At 48.9% G+C, this 18234-nt stretch overlaps 1 protein-coding gene across 1 annotated transcript; it reads right to left on the reverse strand.

Moving 5' to 3' along the window:
- Nucleotides 1–6221: 6221 nt before the first annotated feature.
- Nucleotides 6222–7010, reverse strand: LOC130031937 (general transcription factor IIF subunit 2-like). Its single transcript, XM_056123496.1, has one exon. The coding sequence runs from the start codon at nt 7008–7010 to the stop codon at nt 6222–6224; it is 789 nt and encodes a 262-aa protein (XP_055979471.1).
- Nucleotides 7011–18234: the final 11224 nt, after the last annotated feature.

Below are 18234 nucleotides of genomic sequence, written 5' to 3' on the forward strand. Positions count from 1 at the left end.
CCATATATGAAGTCCTGAGCATTACAGGTATGATCCCTAAGCACAGAACCAGGGATAAACCCTAGGCACAGCCAGGAACAGCCCAACACCACCCCCTCAATCTTTAAGCATTGTCAAATTAATGCCTAGTTCCAGGAATGGCTATCAGGTTTCATTTGGGGAGTTTTGTTCTTCTCCCCTCTGTTTTCAAAAATCTTAGAAATGTTTCCCTCAGGAGAGGAATCTTGTCATTTTTCCTTTGATCTGTTTCTGATTTCCCCATTGCCTCCCTCCTGATGCTCAGAACCGGAAATGAGTGACAGCTCCCAGGACTACCCTGCTCCCCTGTCCGCTCCCCGAGAGCAGCTCCTATTAATCCTTGCAAACTTCTTGTGCTTTGTCCCTTCCCAGTGCAGAATTCTGGTCACAAGCTCTTCCACTCAGACACCAGGAGAGTAGTGGGGAATTGGTGCTCAGTGGAGACTAATACATAAGCATTAGTTTCTTTTTTTTTTTAATGGTCTAAGTAGGGGCCAGAGCAATAGTACAGTGGATGGGGCACTTACCTTGCATGTGGTTGACCCAGGTTCAATCCTTAACACTGTATATGGTCTCCTGAGCACCGCCAGAAGTGGTCCCTGAGCACAGAGCCATGAGGAAGCCCTGAATACAGCCAAGCATGGCCCCAAAACCAAAATACAAAAACAAAACACCCAACAACAACAAACAAAAACAATAGAAAGCAGTGCAAGTAGATGAAAATGGTAGCTAGCACCAGTATATAAATATAATTGGTACTGTCCCAGCCAATCCACCCTTCTCTGTATCACTGCTAAATATAATTTTTAGTATCTCTTACCTTTGGAATACAAAACTAAGCTTTGCTTAATCTATTCATATTGTTTTGAACTGCAAACCTCAAGCAGTTTGTATAATCTTGACATTTATTTTATTTCCAGATATTAACCTCCTGGCCATAGAGTCTGAGAGCCACTTTACTCACTGGCTCCTAACATCTCCAAGGCTTCACCCACCTGTTCAAATGAATTTAGAGTCAGTCACACTGTCCTTGACAGTGTAATTCGATGGATCTAGCTAGTAAATGTTCACTCATTTCAGAAGCATTCATCTGCTCCCGGGAGCTATGCCAGGCATTCTGATGTACAAAGGCTGGTTTCCCCCCTCCCCCCAGATGCAATGCACCCCCTTCCACAAATTGTGAATTAGCCATAGTGGCCAGTACGATGTTGCTCATTGAAGCATTCTGGAACTACAAGAAGAGATATCAGTGAGGGATCTCTGACAAGATGATTTCTTTATTCACCTTCTTTGAATAATTAGAACACAACTTCCATGAAAGGCATTTAATAGGGCTGCCTTGGGAAAGTAGGTAGAAGTCTATGACTTGGACTGAAGAGAAGAGTTAAGGTGCTTGCCTTACATCGTGTCGACCCTGGTTTGAATCCCCAGAACCAAGCACTGAGCCAAGAACAGCCCCTTAGTATCACTGGGAGAACCACCTCCTTCCAAAATAAAATAGTCCGAGGAAGAGAAGTTTCAAAGCAGTGAACAGGAATCATGGGTTTGGTTTGGTTTGTTCACTGGTTGGCTTGTTCATAAGCAGTGCTTGGGGGTTGGAGGTCACTTGGGCCTCACTACAGAAGACACTCAGGGCCTCCACTTGCAAAGCAAGAGCTGCCCTCCAGCTCTTCATCTATCTCTCCAGGCTTTTTTTGTTTTTGGTTTTCTGTTTTGGTTTGGTTTGGGGGCTATACCTGGTGTGCTCAGGACTTACTCCTGGTTCTACACTCAGAGACTGCTCCTGGCATTGCTCAGAGGACCATACGGGGTGTCAGAGATCAAACCCTGGTTGGTCAACTGCAAGGCAAGAGCTGGACCTGCTGTATCATCGTGTTCAATTGTATTCAATTGTATTGGTCACGTCTGTTGGTGCTCTAGGGGAACATGATGACAGGGACCAAACTTGAGCTGGAGCCCAGGCCCCAGGAATCATGTTTTATACCAGTTTTTGGCGAAGGAGGGTAGAGGGTATAGTGGGTAGTGGGGGACACACTGGCAGTGGCGTTCAGGGCTTACTCCTAGCTCTGTGCTAAGGGATCACTCCTGGTGGTGCTCAGGAGTCTGTTTGGTGTCAGGAATCAAACCAGAACTGGCCATGTGCAAGACAAGCACCTTAGCCCTGTCCTGTCTCCCCAGCCCTACACCTGTCTTTCTAGCTAGTCCCTTTCTTCCTTCCTTGGTTGCTGATGTGTTGATCATGAGAGGTCATAGTGCTCACACATTTCCTGGAGTACTCCCCGTAGGTCGCACTGTGTTCAGTGGTGGTTCATGCACATACTCTGTTTGTAGTGCTCCCCAGGGTACCTGTGGTGTTCATGCAGGTGCTTAGCAGGGACCATACTTCCTGACTGTGTTCCTCACACACTTTTCTTTTTTTCATTATGGTGTTTTACCAGGGTTGCATCTCATTGTTCTGCTTATACATTGAGCATGGTGTGATTGGAAATCACTTGCCACTCTGAGTCCATGGACAGCAGAGCCTTCAGATTGTGCTCAGCACATGTGGTGGCATCAGAGACTGAACTCTTGGCTGTACGCTCTTAAGGCAAGTGTTCTGTGCCACAGGTCCTCTGAATCCTTTAAACAGGCTTTTTTTGGGGGCTGGGGGAGGGTGTGGTTGGGCTGAAGCAATAGCACAGCGGGAAGGGTGTTTGCCTTGCAGGCGGCCGACTTGGGTTCGATTCCCAGCATCCTATATGGTCCTCCGAGCACCGCCAGCAGAGCCAAGATTAACCCCTGTGCATTGCTGGGTGTGACCCAAAAAGCAAACAAATAAATAAATAAACAGGCTTTTTTTTTTGAAGGGGGCATTTGAGTATCACACCAGTTGGTACTCAGGGAATATTCCTGGTTCTGTGCTCAGGCATGACCCCTGGCAGTGCCCAGAGTACCATATGAGGTGCTAGAAATTTGAACCCAGTCAGCTATATCCAAGGCAAATGCTTGGACCCTGTACTCTCTCCAGCCCTATACCACATGGGCCACACCTGCAGTGTTCAAAGCTTACTACAGTCTCTGTGCTGAGGGGTCACTCCTGGCAGTGCTCAGGGGACTGTACACAGTGCCAGAGCTTGAACCAAGTTTGGCTTTATGAAAAACAAGAGCCTTATCCACTGTACTACCTCTTTGATCCCTACACCAAGCTTTACCCCAGGTGTGGAATAAATAAAATTAGGTTTTTTAGGTAGAAGTTTTGGCAGAACTATTAACAATATTTAGAAAGTAAGTGAACACTGCGGTTGCTAAGAAATTTAATATTTTATTCATGGAGTGATGGAGGCCTAGTTCTGCTGTTTTAGGCCTATTCTCTAAAAAAAGACTACAGAAAATAAGAAAGAAAATGATCGCAGCACATCCCTCACTTGTTTGACAAAGTTGCCTTGTTTTATTTTAAGAATCAGGCAATTAGAAAGGAAAATTCACTTCTTCCACCACCAAATCTACCAGCATGTCTGCACTACCAACTATACTAATCTTTCCTCTTCCTTTAAAAAAAAATAACACCCCAAAAAAGACTATGATCTGAGAAGATGCTCAGAGGTCAGAGGCGCATGCCTTGCATGAGTAAGGACTTGGGTTTGAACCATGGCACCACATACCCTACCCCAGCCCAACCAAGTATAACCCTGGTGGCCCCCAGCACCTCAACACCTCCAGACCTGAGCACCAATATATCGCTTGACCCACACAGTGCTCAGGAGTGGACCCCAAACCCCCGAGCACTGCTTGGAAAGACCCCCTTCAAGAAGATTTTATGTAGCTTTTATATATGCCAACTTCTGCATCCCAGGACCCAACCTAGGTCACCCTCAAGGATATTCCTGACTCTCCAGCTCATTCTTGTACAGTCGATTTTCCTGCTCTGACAGCATGCACTTGGCTTTTTCCTTTGGCAGGGCTGTGGGTGGAAGTCAGAGACATCTAGCAGGGCTAGGGCTGACTCTAGGCTCTGTGCTTGGGGATCACTCCTGGTGGGGCTCTGAGGACCATATGGGGTTCCAGCGATCAAACCCAGGTCAGCCGTATGCAAAGCAAACACACATCTGCTGTTCTCTCACTCTGGTCCCAGCATTAAAACAAGAACCAAAAAAGGGCCAAACTTCTCCCCCACCTCTGAGTGGCTCAGCAGCCTGTGCAGGATGGGGTTTCAGAGCAGGAGACGGACACACACTCTCTCTCTCTCTGGAAGACTGGAGCAGAAAAGGAGGTGGAATAAAGGACGTCCCATCAAAAACCAGCACCTGGCCTTGCAGCAAGCTTGGTAAGCACTGCCATGTTGCATTACTGTAAACTCCAACAGCAGTGCTTCGCTGCCCCGGAGTGGAGTCATTTACAAAGATATTCGGGGGGGCACAATTAGGAGTCCAACCTTAAGACTCAATGCACAAAACTCAACTGAAGTAAGGAAAGGCTGCCCAATTGAAAAGCTACTCCAGCCTTACCATCCCGATAAAAATACTGAATGCCCTGAACAAACAGCGTGACCTCTTAGCACCCGTGTTGCAAACCATAATGCACAAAAGGAAAAGGAGAGAGAGAGCAAGAAGGAAAGTGCCTCCCATAGAGGGAGGCTGCAGGTGGAGGGTGGGGTGTTGGGGGATGGTGGTGGGGAAATGGGGGACATTGGTGGTAGGAAATGTACCCTGGTGGAGGGATGGGTGCTGGATCATTGTATGACTGAAACCCAATTAGGAACAGCTTTGTAATGGTCTATCTCATGAATATCCAATTAAAAAAAAATTTTTTTAAAGTAATGTGGAGTTCATGCCCAATTCAATCAGCTTGATCAATGGCTGAATAAATAGCAGTACTCCTACGTTAAAAAAAAAAAAAGTAAGGAGGGCTGGAGAGATAGCACAGTGGGTAGAGTGTTTGCCTTGCATGCGGCCAACCCGGGTTCGATTCCCAGCATCCCATATAGTCCCCTGAGCACCGCCAGGAGTAACTCCTGAGTGCAGAGCCAGGAGTAACCCCTGTGCATGGCCAGGTGTGACCCAAAAAGAAAAAAAAAAAAGTACGGAGGGGGCTGGAGCAATAGCATAGCAGGTAGGGCGTTTGCTTTGCATGCGGCCAATCTAGGTTCGATTCCCAGCATCCCATATGGTCCCCTGAGCACTGCCATGGGTAATTCCTGAGTGCAGAGCCAGGAGTAAACCCTGTGCATTGCCAGGTGTGACCCAAAAAACAAAACAAAACAAAAAGTAAGGGAAGGCAAGTGTCAGGCAAGGCAGAGCCTGTCCCAACATGACTAGTGCAGTTCTATCACCCTGCCAAGCTTCTATGATCTCACGCTCTAACTCTTGACATTTTGTTCACTGACGCATCTACTTTAAAAAGACAACGTGTGAGCTGGGGAGATGGCTCAAGGGCTGGGGTGTGGGCTTCATGCGGGGCCCAGGTTCCGGTTCGATCCCTGGCACCACTTGGCTCCTCCAATCCCCAATCCCACCACCCCAAGACTGCTAGATCTGACCCCCAAACCAAATAAATAAACATGAACAAAGACAATGTGCTTTAAACACTTAAAATTTAAAAAAGTTATTTGGAACCACTCTTTGCTATGTGCAGGGGGACCCTATGTGGTGCTGGGGATTAAACCAGGGTTGGTCACATGCAAAACAAGTGCCTTCCCTCCACCTTCCCCATACCCCTCAATGTTATCTCTCCATTTTAGGCACAAATTTCAAACAGGTTAAAGGCAACTATATTGTTCTGTCATTTCAGATTGTTCTCCCAGTTCAGCCCCCAGAATGCCAGGGGCTTGTCTCTTTGTCTTGAGGGGTGCCACTTTTCCCTTTGGACTTTGCGGGTGGGGTATGTGACAAAAATGTACTTCCTAAAAAAATATTCTCTCTCTCTCTCTCTCTCTCTCTCATTTTTGGATCACACCCAATGGTGCTCAGGGATCATTCCTGACTGTGCTCAGGGGACCATATGGGATGCCAGGGATAGAACCCAGTGGGCCACGTGCAAGGCAAACACCCTCCCCGGTATACTCTCTCTCTCTCTCTCTCTCTCTCTCTCTCTCTGCCCTCCAAAATTTCTCATTTTACATCCTTTATCGTCTTTATTTTACAATCCAAACGTGAATCTTTGACAACCCCAAGGGCTGGAGCCCTCCGGCGCTATAGGAATACTCCCTGCCAGGCCTGCGGCCTCCCTCACTGCCCGCTGCCGTCTGGCTCAATCCTAGGAGCCGTCGGATAGTGCCGGTACTCAGGCTTCAGCTCCCACAGGCCTTTGTGGGGCCCCTTCATGTTCCGGATGCCTATTTCATTCAAGATTTCTTTCAGGTACACCACCGGCTGCAGAGTCAAGTTAACCAAGTCCTTGATGTTATAATACTGGTGTTTCTCGAAGGCAGCAAAGAGCACAGCCAAAACCTGCTCTTTGTCGGCCCTCACTCTCTTCCCCCTTTCTTTCTTCTTCTTCTCATGCTCAATGTTATGCTGATGGTCAGCAACAGGTCTGTAATTGGTGGTGACCACCTTATCCAGTTTCTGCGTGATTCTGGTGGGCTTGCAAGCCTCCTGGATCTGGACTCTCTTCAGTCTCAGGTAGTTGTCGCTTGCAGCTGCCCTACATTCCACCCGATGCACCACTGTCCCCTCCAAGGAGCACTTGTGGGCAGCATCCTCCGTGAGCACAGCCAGGAGCTGCCCTCTGACCCCCTCCAGGAAGAACTGGTGATCTCGGGGTGCGCTGACCCCAGTCGATTGTCCATGACTGCCCGGGGCATTTGTAAGTTCCTCACGCAAAGTAAATGATATTCTGGGCTTTTTTTGATTCTTGTCAATCTTTAGCCGCCCTACTTCAGTGCTGGAAGCTTCGGACCACAGCTGGGACAAGTACTTAGGGACCTTTACCAGCCACATCACCTGGTTCTTTTGGATGCCTTTCAAGTCCAGGTATGTGTGCTGGGTCTTGCGCCAGCTACTTCCAGAGGCCATGTGATCCTGGGCTGGGGGTGCAGAGGAAGAGGAGGAAGGAAGGAAGGAAAAAACAGGGCACCAGCTCAGGCCTGGGAAACTGGCCAAAGGAGGTGAAGCACATGTGATCTCAGAAACAGTCACCGTTAAAGATGAAATCATGCAACTTGCGGCAACCTGGGTAGAACAAGGGAAATAGCATGCTGAGTTGAGCCAGAGGAAGGACAAACACAGGCTGATCTCATTTATCTGTAGTATATAGAATACTGGGCTGGAATGATAGCACAGCGGCCAACCCAGGTTCGATTCCTCCATCCCTCTTGGAGACTTAGCAAGCTACCGAGAGTATCCCCCTCGCACTGCAGAGCCTGGCAAGCTCCCTGTGGCAATATTCAAAAACAGTAACAACAAGTCTCACAGTGGAGACATGCTGATGCCCATTCGAGCAAATTGATGAACAATGGGAGGACAGTGCTACAGTGCTATATAGAATACTGAATGGGGAACTGTCATGTAGTAAAGGAGGGGATACCTAGATCAGCTTTGACCCCAGAGTTTAGGAAGGACGAAGAAGGAAAGAAAGAAAGAGGTGAAGGAAGAAGAGAAAGGGACGTCATAGAGCTGGTTAAAGAAACTTTGGTACATTTACACAATGGAGTATTATGTAGCTGTTAGAAAAGATGAAGTTATGAAATTTACATACAAGTGGTACTACATGGAAAGTATCATGTTAAGCGAAATGAGTGAGAAAGAGCGGAATAGACACAAAGATTGCATTCATCTGGGGAACATAAAGCAACAAAAAGGGAGACTAACACCCAGGAATGGCTGAGATTAGTACCAGGAATTTTGCTCCATGACTGGAAGGCCAGCCACACGTGCTAGGTGAAAAGGAAGCTCAGATAGAGAAGAGAGCACCAAATAAAGGGTGTTGTGAAGACCCTCCCAGGGTGGGAGAGACATGCTAAAAGTAGTCTATAGACCAAACATGATTGCCACTCAATGCCTCTCTTGCAAAACACAGTACCCAAAAGAACAGAGAGAGAACAAGGGGGAATACCCTGCCACAGAGGCAGGATGGGAGGGGGGGGGGATGGGGGGTGGGGTGGATGCTGGGACCCGTGGTGATGGATGACGGGCACTGGTGGAGGGATGGGCACTTGATCATTGTATAACTGAAACCCAAGCACAAAATTTGTAAGCCTATAACTGTACCTCATGGTGTTTCACTAATAAAAAAAGAAAAAAAAAAGAAAGAGAAGGGACGTCATAGGGGAACAGGGGTCAGGGGCCTTAGTGGTATCAATGATGTGGGAGGGAGTGGTCGAGTTACACATCTAAAGCACAGACTCCACAACATTGAAAACACGAGATCTAAAGTACAGCCACAGAACTTTGAACTGTGCTTATCAAGTTGGTGGGGTTGGCGGGTGGGGGAGCATGGGAACGCTAGTTGGGAGGGTAGTTGACACCATTGGTAGGATTATTATCAGAATATTGTATGCCAAAAACCCAGTCATCAGTAACTTCACAAATCACATTTCTTTAATTAAATAAACATTTAAAAAAATTAAAAGAAATGGTCACTGTTAGGCTACGTCAGAACTTCCTAAACTTCTTCCTCCAGAGACCCCTTTTCACCTTGAGAACGTTTTTATATGACCCAGGATGTGAAAGAAAATAAAATCGAACATTTACTAACAAAGAAATTTACTTTAGGGGCTGGAGTGATAGCACAGCGGGTAGGACGTTTGCCTTGCACGCGGCCGACCCGGGTTCAATTCCCAGCATCCCATATGGTCCCCTGAGCACCGCCAGGAGTAATTCCTGAGTGCAGAGCCAGGAGGAACCCCTGTGCATGGCCAGGTGTGACCCAAAAAGAAAAAAAAAAGAAAAAAGAAATTTACTTTAGAGGTAAATCGATGGCTCAATGATCTGGTTCAAATCCTGGCATTGGGGGGTGCCCTGAATTATATCTGGAGTAACACACTGCCCCTGCCACAACCTAGCACGCAGCTGGGAGAATCCCCTAAACACTGCTGGGTGTGGTCCCAAAACAACAAAATATATTTTAAAACAAATTAAGCTATGATCTCTTGAGGGGTTGTGACCCTCAGTTTAAAAAAAACTAGGATTAGGGGCTGGAACAATTGCACAGCAGATAGGGCACTTGCCTTGCATGCAGCCGACCCGGGTTCAATCCCCAGTCTCCCACCTGGTCCCCTAAATCCTGCCAGGAATGATCCCTGAGCATAAAGGCAGTAATGAACCCTGAGCACAGCCAGGTGTAGTCCCGCCCAAGCTTTTTAATTAAAACAATTTTTAAATATAAAAATCTAGGGTCTGAGAGTACTGTTCAACAACTGCCAGATAATTCATAATTAATGAGGAGAATTTGGAAATCAACTGTGGTCCAAAAACAAAACGAAACAATAAATTAAGCGCTCAAATGTGGTCCATGTGTATACGTCCCGGTGTAAGTAAGGGGAGGTTCAGACCTCCCAGGGCAAGTTTTCTCAGCGATAAGAGCTTCGGGTTTTTACTTTCAAGCAGAGGCTGTTCTTCCCCATGGTCCCTTGACCTGATCTAATCTTAAATATTTTATGTATTCTTTGTCTTACAATCAACATAAAATATGTTTTTTTTTTATGTTCTATAGTCAACATAAAAATTCCCAGTTCTGTCTATTTTGATTGATTCTCCCATCTTCCCTGTCAGGATGAAAGGACTGTGTTGTGCTAGACTGTTACTTAGTGTTCTTTGCATTCAGTAAATTGATTCTTTTTCTTATCTCTTTTTTTTTATAAGAAATGAAAGATTTTATGTAAATTTTTTTTTCATGAATAGAGGAGACAAGGAAGGAAATTGGGGGGAGAGAGAGAAGGGACAGGTAAGGAGGACCAGCTGGGGTCTCACCACTAGCACATCACTGGGTTCTCAGGTACCCCTATCTCCAAACTCGGGTCCACTCAGGTCCACTTGAGTCCTTGCCCTCACGGGGAAAAGAAAACTACCACAAGAAAAGACAAGAGGCACAGGGTACGAATGGGGTTGTAGGTATAGAGGCACACATCAACCTGAGCCTAGGGGAGGGTCGGGGAGACACCAGCCACTGATGGCCCCGCAGGCCCCCAAGGTTAGTTGGCAGATTCTAGGTTTTAGGGGACATGCTGCAGACCTCTGCAAGGCACTTGCCAGCAAAGTAATTGTTCCAGCCCCTAAAACCTCTTGAAGGCTCCTAAGGCTGTTGATGAAGCCGTTCAAATTAGCAGTTGAACAGTTTGGGGTGACATGTCGGGGGCAGAGTGGGGTAGGGAACTCCCAAGCAGCACCTCAAGGGGTTGGGGGTTACTCTAAGCAGTACCTAGCCAACCCCGCTGATGTGGGGCGGTGTGTTCAGTAGGGGCCTCCCGGCAGGGGTGCCCAGCTTCCAGCTCCCCCATAGCTATTTCCTGGGTCAGCAATATTTCTTTTTTAAATTTTGTCTTGGGGCCCACCCGGCGGTGCTCAGGACTTATCCCTGGCGGGGTCGGGGTACGAACGCAGGCCAGCCCGCGAGCGAGGCAAACGCCCTACCCGCTGTACTATAGCTCCAGCCCCAGCAATGATATCTCTCAAGGCTCCCAAGACACCGTTTCGGGCCCTCCCACACCTAAGGCAGAGCACATACCTGCAGAGCCAGCCGGGTTTTACAAGGGACGCCAGCGGGCAGGAGAGGCAGCCGCCTCGCTGGACTGAACGCTCAGCCCTGCCCGCTCTATTTATTTGCGGCCTGGGAGGAATTCTGGGGCTGGCAGGTGTTCCCACCCTGCCCTGCTGATCCAATCCGGGCTGAGACGCGCCAACGCTCGGTTCTGAGTGCTCGTTTTCCGTGAGCCCCGGCGCAGGCGGGCTCCCGCCCCAGGGACCAGGTTGAGGCTGCCTTAGAGGAGTGACCAAAGGATGCGGGTCGTGGAGATCAGACCGCCGCCCACCTGAGCTCAGCTCAACTCTGGGGAAACCTAGAGTTCTTGCCCCTAGAGGCCACTTCACTGGCGGGAGGCTTGGCAATCACCAGTACCCCCTCAAGCCCCCTCCTGACCTTGAGCACTGGGCCAGGAGGAGCCCCTAGCATTGCCAGGTGTGCCTCCCCTCAACCGAAAAAAAAAAAAAAGTCTTTTTATTTTGTTAACCTCTCTGCTCTCTTCCTTGGTTTTCAGCACCCTTTTGGCTTCCTCAGATTCCTTACCTCTAAATTGCTCATTTCCAGTTATTCTTTTCTTGGGGTGTGTGTGTGTGTGTGTGTGTGTGTGTGTGTGTGTGTGTGTGTGTGTGTGTGTGTTTTCCTTAGGCTACCTCGGGTCATAAATGAAGTCCTCAGTCCTGACTTTCTTCCTTTTTTTTTCCCCCTGGTGTTGCTCAGGGTTTTCTCCTGGCTCTGCGCTCAGGGATCACTCCTGGTAGGACTCAGGCACCATATGGGGTGCTGGGAATTAAACTCAGGTGAACCATGTGCAAGGCAAGTGATTTTATCCGCTGTGCTATCTATCCAGCTTTCTCTTTCCTTCTTTTTTCCTTCTCTCTCTCTCTCTCTCTCTCTCTCTCTCTCTCTCTCTCTCTCTCTCTCTCTCCCCCCCCCCCTTGTTTTGGGGCCATAGTCAGCCATGCTGAGGGCTTACTCCTGGCCCTGCACTCAAGAGCTCACTCCTGATGAAGTTAGGAGACCATACGTGGTTTGGGGGATCGAATGCAGGTCACTCATGGGCAAGGCAAGTGTCCTACCCACTGTACTATTGATCCAGCTCATTTCTCACTTTTTTGGGGGGGGCCACACCCAGCGATGCACAGGGGTTACTCCTGGCTCTTCACTCAGGAATTACTCCTGGCAGTGCTTGGGGGATCATATGGGATGCTGGGAATCGAACCCGGGTCGGCCGTGTACAAGGCAAACGCCCTACCCGTTGTGCTATCCTCCAGCCCCCTCATTTCTCACTTCTTACACCTTTTGGAGATGTATTCTCTCAGAACACCGGCCACAGTTCATCTCTATCTCCAGAGCTTCCCTCAAACAAGCCCAAAGTCAGTCCCCAAACACACCTGGTTCCTTTTAGTCATCTGGCGCCCCTCACCTTCCTGTGCCTCCCCCTCACACAAGCCTGCTTTCCTGCTGTTCCCCTTCCATGCTGTTCCCTATGCCAGGACCCCTTAAGACCAGTTAAACTAGCGTTTTCCTTCTAGCTCACTTCCAATCCAAAAGAGCCAACAGTTCTACCCGTTCTCAAACGTTCCCCCCTCAAACTCCATTCCCTGGGCCACTTGAGTCAGGCCAAGCCTTTTCTTTCCTGAATCAGGGCTTTCACTGCTGGGGTTTGTTTTGTTTTGTTTTGTTTTGGGGACCACACCCAACATTGCTCCAGGGCTACTCCTGGTCCTTTGCCCAGTGCTCCCGCATGCCCAGTGCTCCAGTCCTTTGAACTATCTCCCAGGCCCCAGGGCGAGAACTTCTTAACTGGAGGCCTACTTCCTCCTTCATATATTGCACCACTGAAGGCAGAACTGTTGCTAAAACTTGAGGCTAAGCGCAGCCTCCAGGGTTGCCCAGCTCACAGAATGCAGGATTTTCTTTATGACATGGCAGGCATCCAATGCCTGTCCACAGGAGACTGTCTGGGTCTTCAGCATCCTTCCTCTCTTGCAGAAACTCCCTAAAATTCCTCCTATGAGTTTAGCCCAGTTAAATCCCCATTTAATTGTCTCCTGCTTCCAGGCTTTTCTTGGTGTTGCAAATTCCCTTTAGTTCATGTAGTTCTCACTTCCTCTTCTTTCTTTCCTTCTAAATGTTCAGACCTGTGCTTTTAAAATTCTCTAGAAATACCATAAATTTCTCGGCTACAAAGTAAGAGTCATGAGAAATCAGCAAAAATCAACAACCCGAGTTTATTAATGAGATCATATCTGTGTCAACTACAGAACTGTACGTAAGTTTTTTTCTTGGGTTCCACACCTGATGAAGCTCAAGGTTACTTGTGACTCTGCACAAAGGAATCATTCCTGACAGTGCTCAGGAGATCGTGTTGGATGCCAAGGATCAAACCTGATGGGCTGAATGCACAGCAAGTGCCTTACCTACTGTATTATCTCTCTGGCCCCAAACTGTATATCCTTTTTTTTTTTCAGGTTTAGACAGAATATCCCAATAAGCTATCTATTCTAATCCAAAAATATTAAATTCATCTCTTCTAAAATCTTCTTAATTTCCAGGAGATGTCTTGAATTTTTATTTTTGAGGGTCGAGGTGCATTCAGGGTGGTATGGCTGTAGACTACAGTAACAAGTCTCACAATGGAGACGTTACTGTTGCCTGCTCGAGCAAATCGATGAACAATGGGAGGACAGTGCTACAGAGCTATTTTTGAGGGGGAATCCCAAAAGCTGCTCGAGAGGTGTGGGGGGCCCACTGGCAGTTCTCAGCCAGCAGGGTTAGAGGTTCAAAGCAAGAGCCAAGGATACCTTAGGCTCCGGCCCTGCAGTGAGGGGGTTACCTAGGTCACCCTGGAGGTGCTGGAGGCCTCCAGGACTGTACCTGATTCAGGGGTGCAGCCCTGGAGGGGACCACGTGGTGCCAGAAACTGAACCTGGGTTTAGGCATGTGCCCTACACTCATACTCTCTTTCATTTCTGAAGTATCTTTATTTTATTTTATTGGCTTTTTTGGTCATATCCAGCAGTGCTCAAAGCTCTGTGCTCAGGGCTTACTTCTGGCTCTGCACTCAAGCTCTGGGGACCACGAGGGATTCCAGACATCCAACCCAGGTAAGAGTCAGCCTGTTCATTCCTTTATTCATTTATCCACTGAAATGTTTCTTTTTGACTTGATTTATAGGAACTTCCTTTTATATTCCAGCTATTAATCCCTTGCTTCTTTTTAAAACTATTTTTATTGAGGTACCAGGGTTTACAACACCTGTGAATCATTCTTGTCACGCATGCATCATTTCAATACCACACCCATCGCCAGCGAGCCGCTTACCTCCACAGCAGGCCATATTTGTTTGCTTTTGTTTGGAGCCATACCTGACTGTGTCGGGGTTTACTCCTGCCTCTAGACTCAAGGATCACTCCTGGCAGGACTCGGAAGACCATATATGGTGCTGGGGATCGAACTCAGCTTTGGCTGCGTGCAAGTTAAGTCCCTAACCCACTGTACTATCTCTCTGGCCCCACTTGCTTCTTCTCATTTTGCTTTGTTTTGAGATCACACTTGGCGGTTCCCAGGGATTACTCCTGAGTCTTTGCTCAGAGATCACTCCTAGGAGGGCTTGGAGGGCCTTATGAGGTGCGAGGGATTGAACTGGGATCAGTCAAATGTAAGGCAAGTGCCCTACCTGCTGTACTGAGTTCTCTAGGCCCTCTGCTTCTTTTTGACATAACACCTTTCTATTAATGAGTTTGTGTCCAGGGTGTCATTCACTAAATACAAGTTCTGATTTTTAATGTACTCACATTACAAAGTTTTATTGAATATGTTTTTCTTCCTTGTCTTCACACACACAAAAATTTCTTCCCATGGGGCTGGAGAGATAGCACAGCGGGTAGGGCGTTTGCCTTGCACGCAGCCGACCTGGGTTTGATTCGCAGCATCCCATATGGTCCCCTGAGCACCGCCAGGAGTGACTCCTGAGTGCAGAGCCAGGAGAAACCCCTGTGCATCACCAGGTGTGACCCAAAAAGCAAAAAAAAAAAAAATTTCTTCCCTATTATTTAATAAGGTAAAGGTAAAGGTAAAGGCCCTCCCGTTGATCGTCGATTTGCTCGAGCGGGCCCAGTAACGTCTCCATTGGAGACTTTGTTGTTACTGTGTTTGGCATATCGAATACTCTCGGTAGCTTGCTGGGCTCTCCGAGAGGGGCAGAGGAATTATTGCTTTACATTTTACCTTTCAATCTGGGGTCCATTAAGTCATCTTGTTTTTGCATTTTGCTTTAGGTAGGGATACTTTTGGTGTAGAGAAAAACCCGAGTTCCTAGTTCGTATTTTATTCATTCTCATTTTCAGGCCACATCTGGTGGTGCTCATGGCTTACTCCTGGTTCTACTCACAGAGGTCACTCCTGGCAGGGCTTGAAAGTTGCCATTATGGGGTGCTGAAATCGAAACTGTGCAAACCTAGCACTTTACCCAGTGTACTATGGCTCCAGCCCCTCCTGATGCATATTTGATTTGGTTTTTTGTTCGTTTTTGTTTTATTTGCTTTTTGGGTCACACCCAGCGATGCTCAGGGATTACTCCTGGCTCTGCACTCAGGAATTACTCCTGGCAGTGCTTGGGGGACTGTATGGGATGCCGGGAATTGAACCCAGGTCGGCTGCGTGCAAGGCAAACACCCTACCTGCTGTACTATCACTCCATTCCCTGACACATATTTCAAACTAGTCATCTTCCCTGTTGTTTTAAGGTGCCCCTAAAATGACTGAAGTGATGTGTTAATTTCCCAGATACAAATGTCAGTCTTTGAATTCTTAGTTTTATTCCCCAACTTTATTATTTATTTTTTACTCCCTCGTCCCCCTTTGTTGATGATGTTGTGGTGGCCAGGGTTGCACACATGACTGACCATGGTCCTTCCACATATTTTAGCTGTGGCGTTGGCCGGGCTGTGGTTCTTGCACTTTGGGCTACATGCTCAGAGGTTTGTGCTCCTTTACTTGGGGGTGTTAGCACACATGCTTGGTAGAGGTCGCACTCTGAGGGGAGGCACACAGGTTACGGTTGTGGCGCTCACACATGTGCTCACCAAAGACCGGGCACTCTCACATCTTTTTAAACTGTAGTCCTGGCGGGGGGTGGGGAGTTCATATCCCCTTTTGTGGTGCAGCCAGAAGTCGTTTATGGGGCTGGGGGCTCACAGAGCAGAGCTGCCAGGATCATACCTACTATACTATCGCTCTGATCCCAAATTCCTAGCTAATTTGAACTATATTTATTGCTGTTAACTACGTGTTTATTCTTTTGTAACCCCACAAATTCAATTGATTTTTGTATGATGATCTTACTGAATAACCTCGTCCAGTTCTAATAATGGGGTCTTGTTGTTGTTGTTTTTGGAGGGGTGCACACCTAGTGACGCTCAGGACTTACTGCTGGTTCTGCGCCCTCTCAGGCCTTTCTCGGAGCAGTTCAGCGCTTCTGAGGCGGAGAGCTCTCGCCAGCCTCTCATGCTCCTGGTCAGGCGCCTGGAGCCCTGTGATCTTCCTTCTGGAGTTAAGAATCGTCTTCAGAGAGCCACACGAGAAATCGTTTTTCAAAGTGACTTTAATCATTTTTTTGCTGCCCAAATACTGTACATGCAGAAGCCACGTGAAGAATTTCCTCCTCAAGGGGATTGGCAAGAACGCGGTAACGAACGGCTGGTGGTCCTTCCCAGCTGTCCACCTGCCACCCAGGAGCCGTGAGTTTGGAAAGAGGCCGCACATAGAAAATGTCTAGAGCACAGATATAAAAGGCTAATCGCTTCTTATCTAAACAGTGTGCTTGTCAGTCCCTGTCAGCTATCCCTTTCTTTGCAGGATGCATTTGGAAAGTCTAAAAAAGGGGTTCCTGCCTCCTGTGAGTTTACATTCTAATGGAGTTGATAGAACAATCGGGCCAACTTTTCCTAAACAACAGCCAACTCTGCCTTCTGAGACGGCGTCTGGTAAAAGGCAATCTGGAGAGAGGAGCGGGTTTGGTTTTTTTTTTTTTTAAAGCAAAATACGTTGAAGGGAATTAAGTTCCCTCCCTTCCCCCTCCTCCCAGCAGAGCACATTTTCTGGAGACTTCTCAGAGCTTCCACTCTCCCACTGGTGTCTTTCTGGAAGCAGACAGGCAGGATGGCCACCTCCTCTGCTGGTGGGGGCCACAGGCTCGCGCAGGCAGCAGCTCAGGGGACGATCTCAGCAGCACCTTGAAAATCGCCCGCTGCAGACGATCCTTGGTCGCTTCGCATCGCTACACAGCGTCAAAGAGGGAGGACAGACCTCGAGGAGGTGAGACAGAGTCTGTTTGCGTTCCCAGTTCTCGTCAGAAGCAGCGTCAGGGTGGGGACGGGATGAGGAGCCGCAAGCAGCCGGGGCTGGAGGAGACCAACCCGCAGCCAGGTCTGGCCCAGCCTCACCACCCTCCTGGGCTCCGGCTCAGCCCTTTCACACCCGGAGGGAACGAAAGAACAACCAGCAAATGCTCTGACTGTGATTCTCCATGTGCGGCTGGCCCAGCCCTCGGCCATGGGGGCGGGCACTCAGCGGCCCCTGGAATCCCCACAGCCTATTTCTGTCATTCGGTCCCAGGGACACTTCCCTGGGGCAGTGTGGACGCCTTGGGAGGCCCCGGGCCCCTGTTCTTACTGTCCACTGTCCAGTCAGAGCACTGGGAGGGGTCCCCCAAGCGGCAGTGCTGGTGCCTTCCAGGGGGTGCCTACCCCAACCGGCAGGGGTGGGCCCCGAGGGAACTCCTTCTCACTCTGTTCCTCACAGGCACACACGCCCCAAGCTTGGGGGTTGGGGGGGAGGGGGGAGAGTTGCTTTGCTACATGGAAAGATTAAGCCCTTTGTCAGAGAACAAGGTCGCACCATCAGACACCAAGATTCGGCCCGTGGGTCAAGCTGGTGCCTGAGGAGGCCGAGTCGCTCTCTTTGGCATCACTGACATTGCTCTGAGATGCTCAGGCACACGTTCAAAAGAACCCTTTCAAAGCAAGACCAGGCCAGGCCCTTCCGGTCTCACTTGAGTTTGGGGGGGAGGGGGGTGTCCCCAGCCCTTCAGTCATGGTGATTTGGTTTTGTCCCAATCTCTTCTGAGAGAAGACAGGGAGGCATCCCCCTGGCCCCCTCCTCCCCCATCATGCGGTGAAAGATAATCCAGCACGGGAAGTAGCATCTCACAGAACCTCTATACATGTGGGGATCTGGGAGCGGGGTTGTAGCCCCTTCCGCTCCCTGCTGGCAGCGGGACCAGCTCCTGCTTCCGAAGGAGGTGCCATCGCTGTCCTCCGAGTGGGGGACAACTGGTCCGGCGGCTGAGCTAGGCAGTGATGTCTCGCCAGGACGGGATCAGAGAAACCAACGGGCTGCCCTTCCCAGAGTCCTGCTTCATTGGGGGCCAAAGAAGATGGGGCCATGTAGGGATTAGGAGACGGGGAGCCCCCGTGGGAGGGGAGGGGTCTCAGCACATCAGGGGCAGCAGGGCCTGGAGGTCCCCGGCAGTGTGCCAGGGCTCCTGAAAGCACAATC

The sequence above is a fragment of the Sorex fumeus genome, unplaced genomic scaffold (genome assembly GCF_029834395.1).
Source record: "Sorex fumeus unplaced genomic scaffold, SorFum_2.1 ptg000047l, whole genome shotgun sequence".
In the NCBI taxonomy this organism is placed as follows: domain Eukaryota; kingdom Metazoa; phylum Chordata; class Mammalia; order Eulipotyphla; family Soricidae; genus Sorex; species Sorex fumeus.

Coding starts and splice junctions, on each gene's coding strand:
- LOC130031937 (XM_056123496.1), bottom strand. CDS start 7,010: ATGGCCTCTGGAAGTAGCTGGCGCAAGACCCAGCACACATACCTGGAC.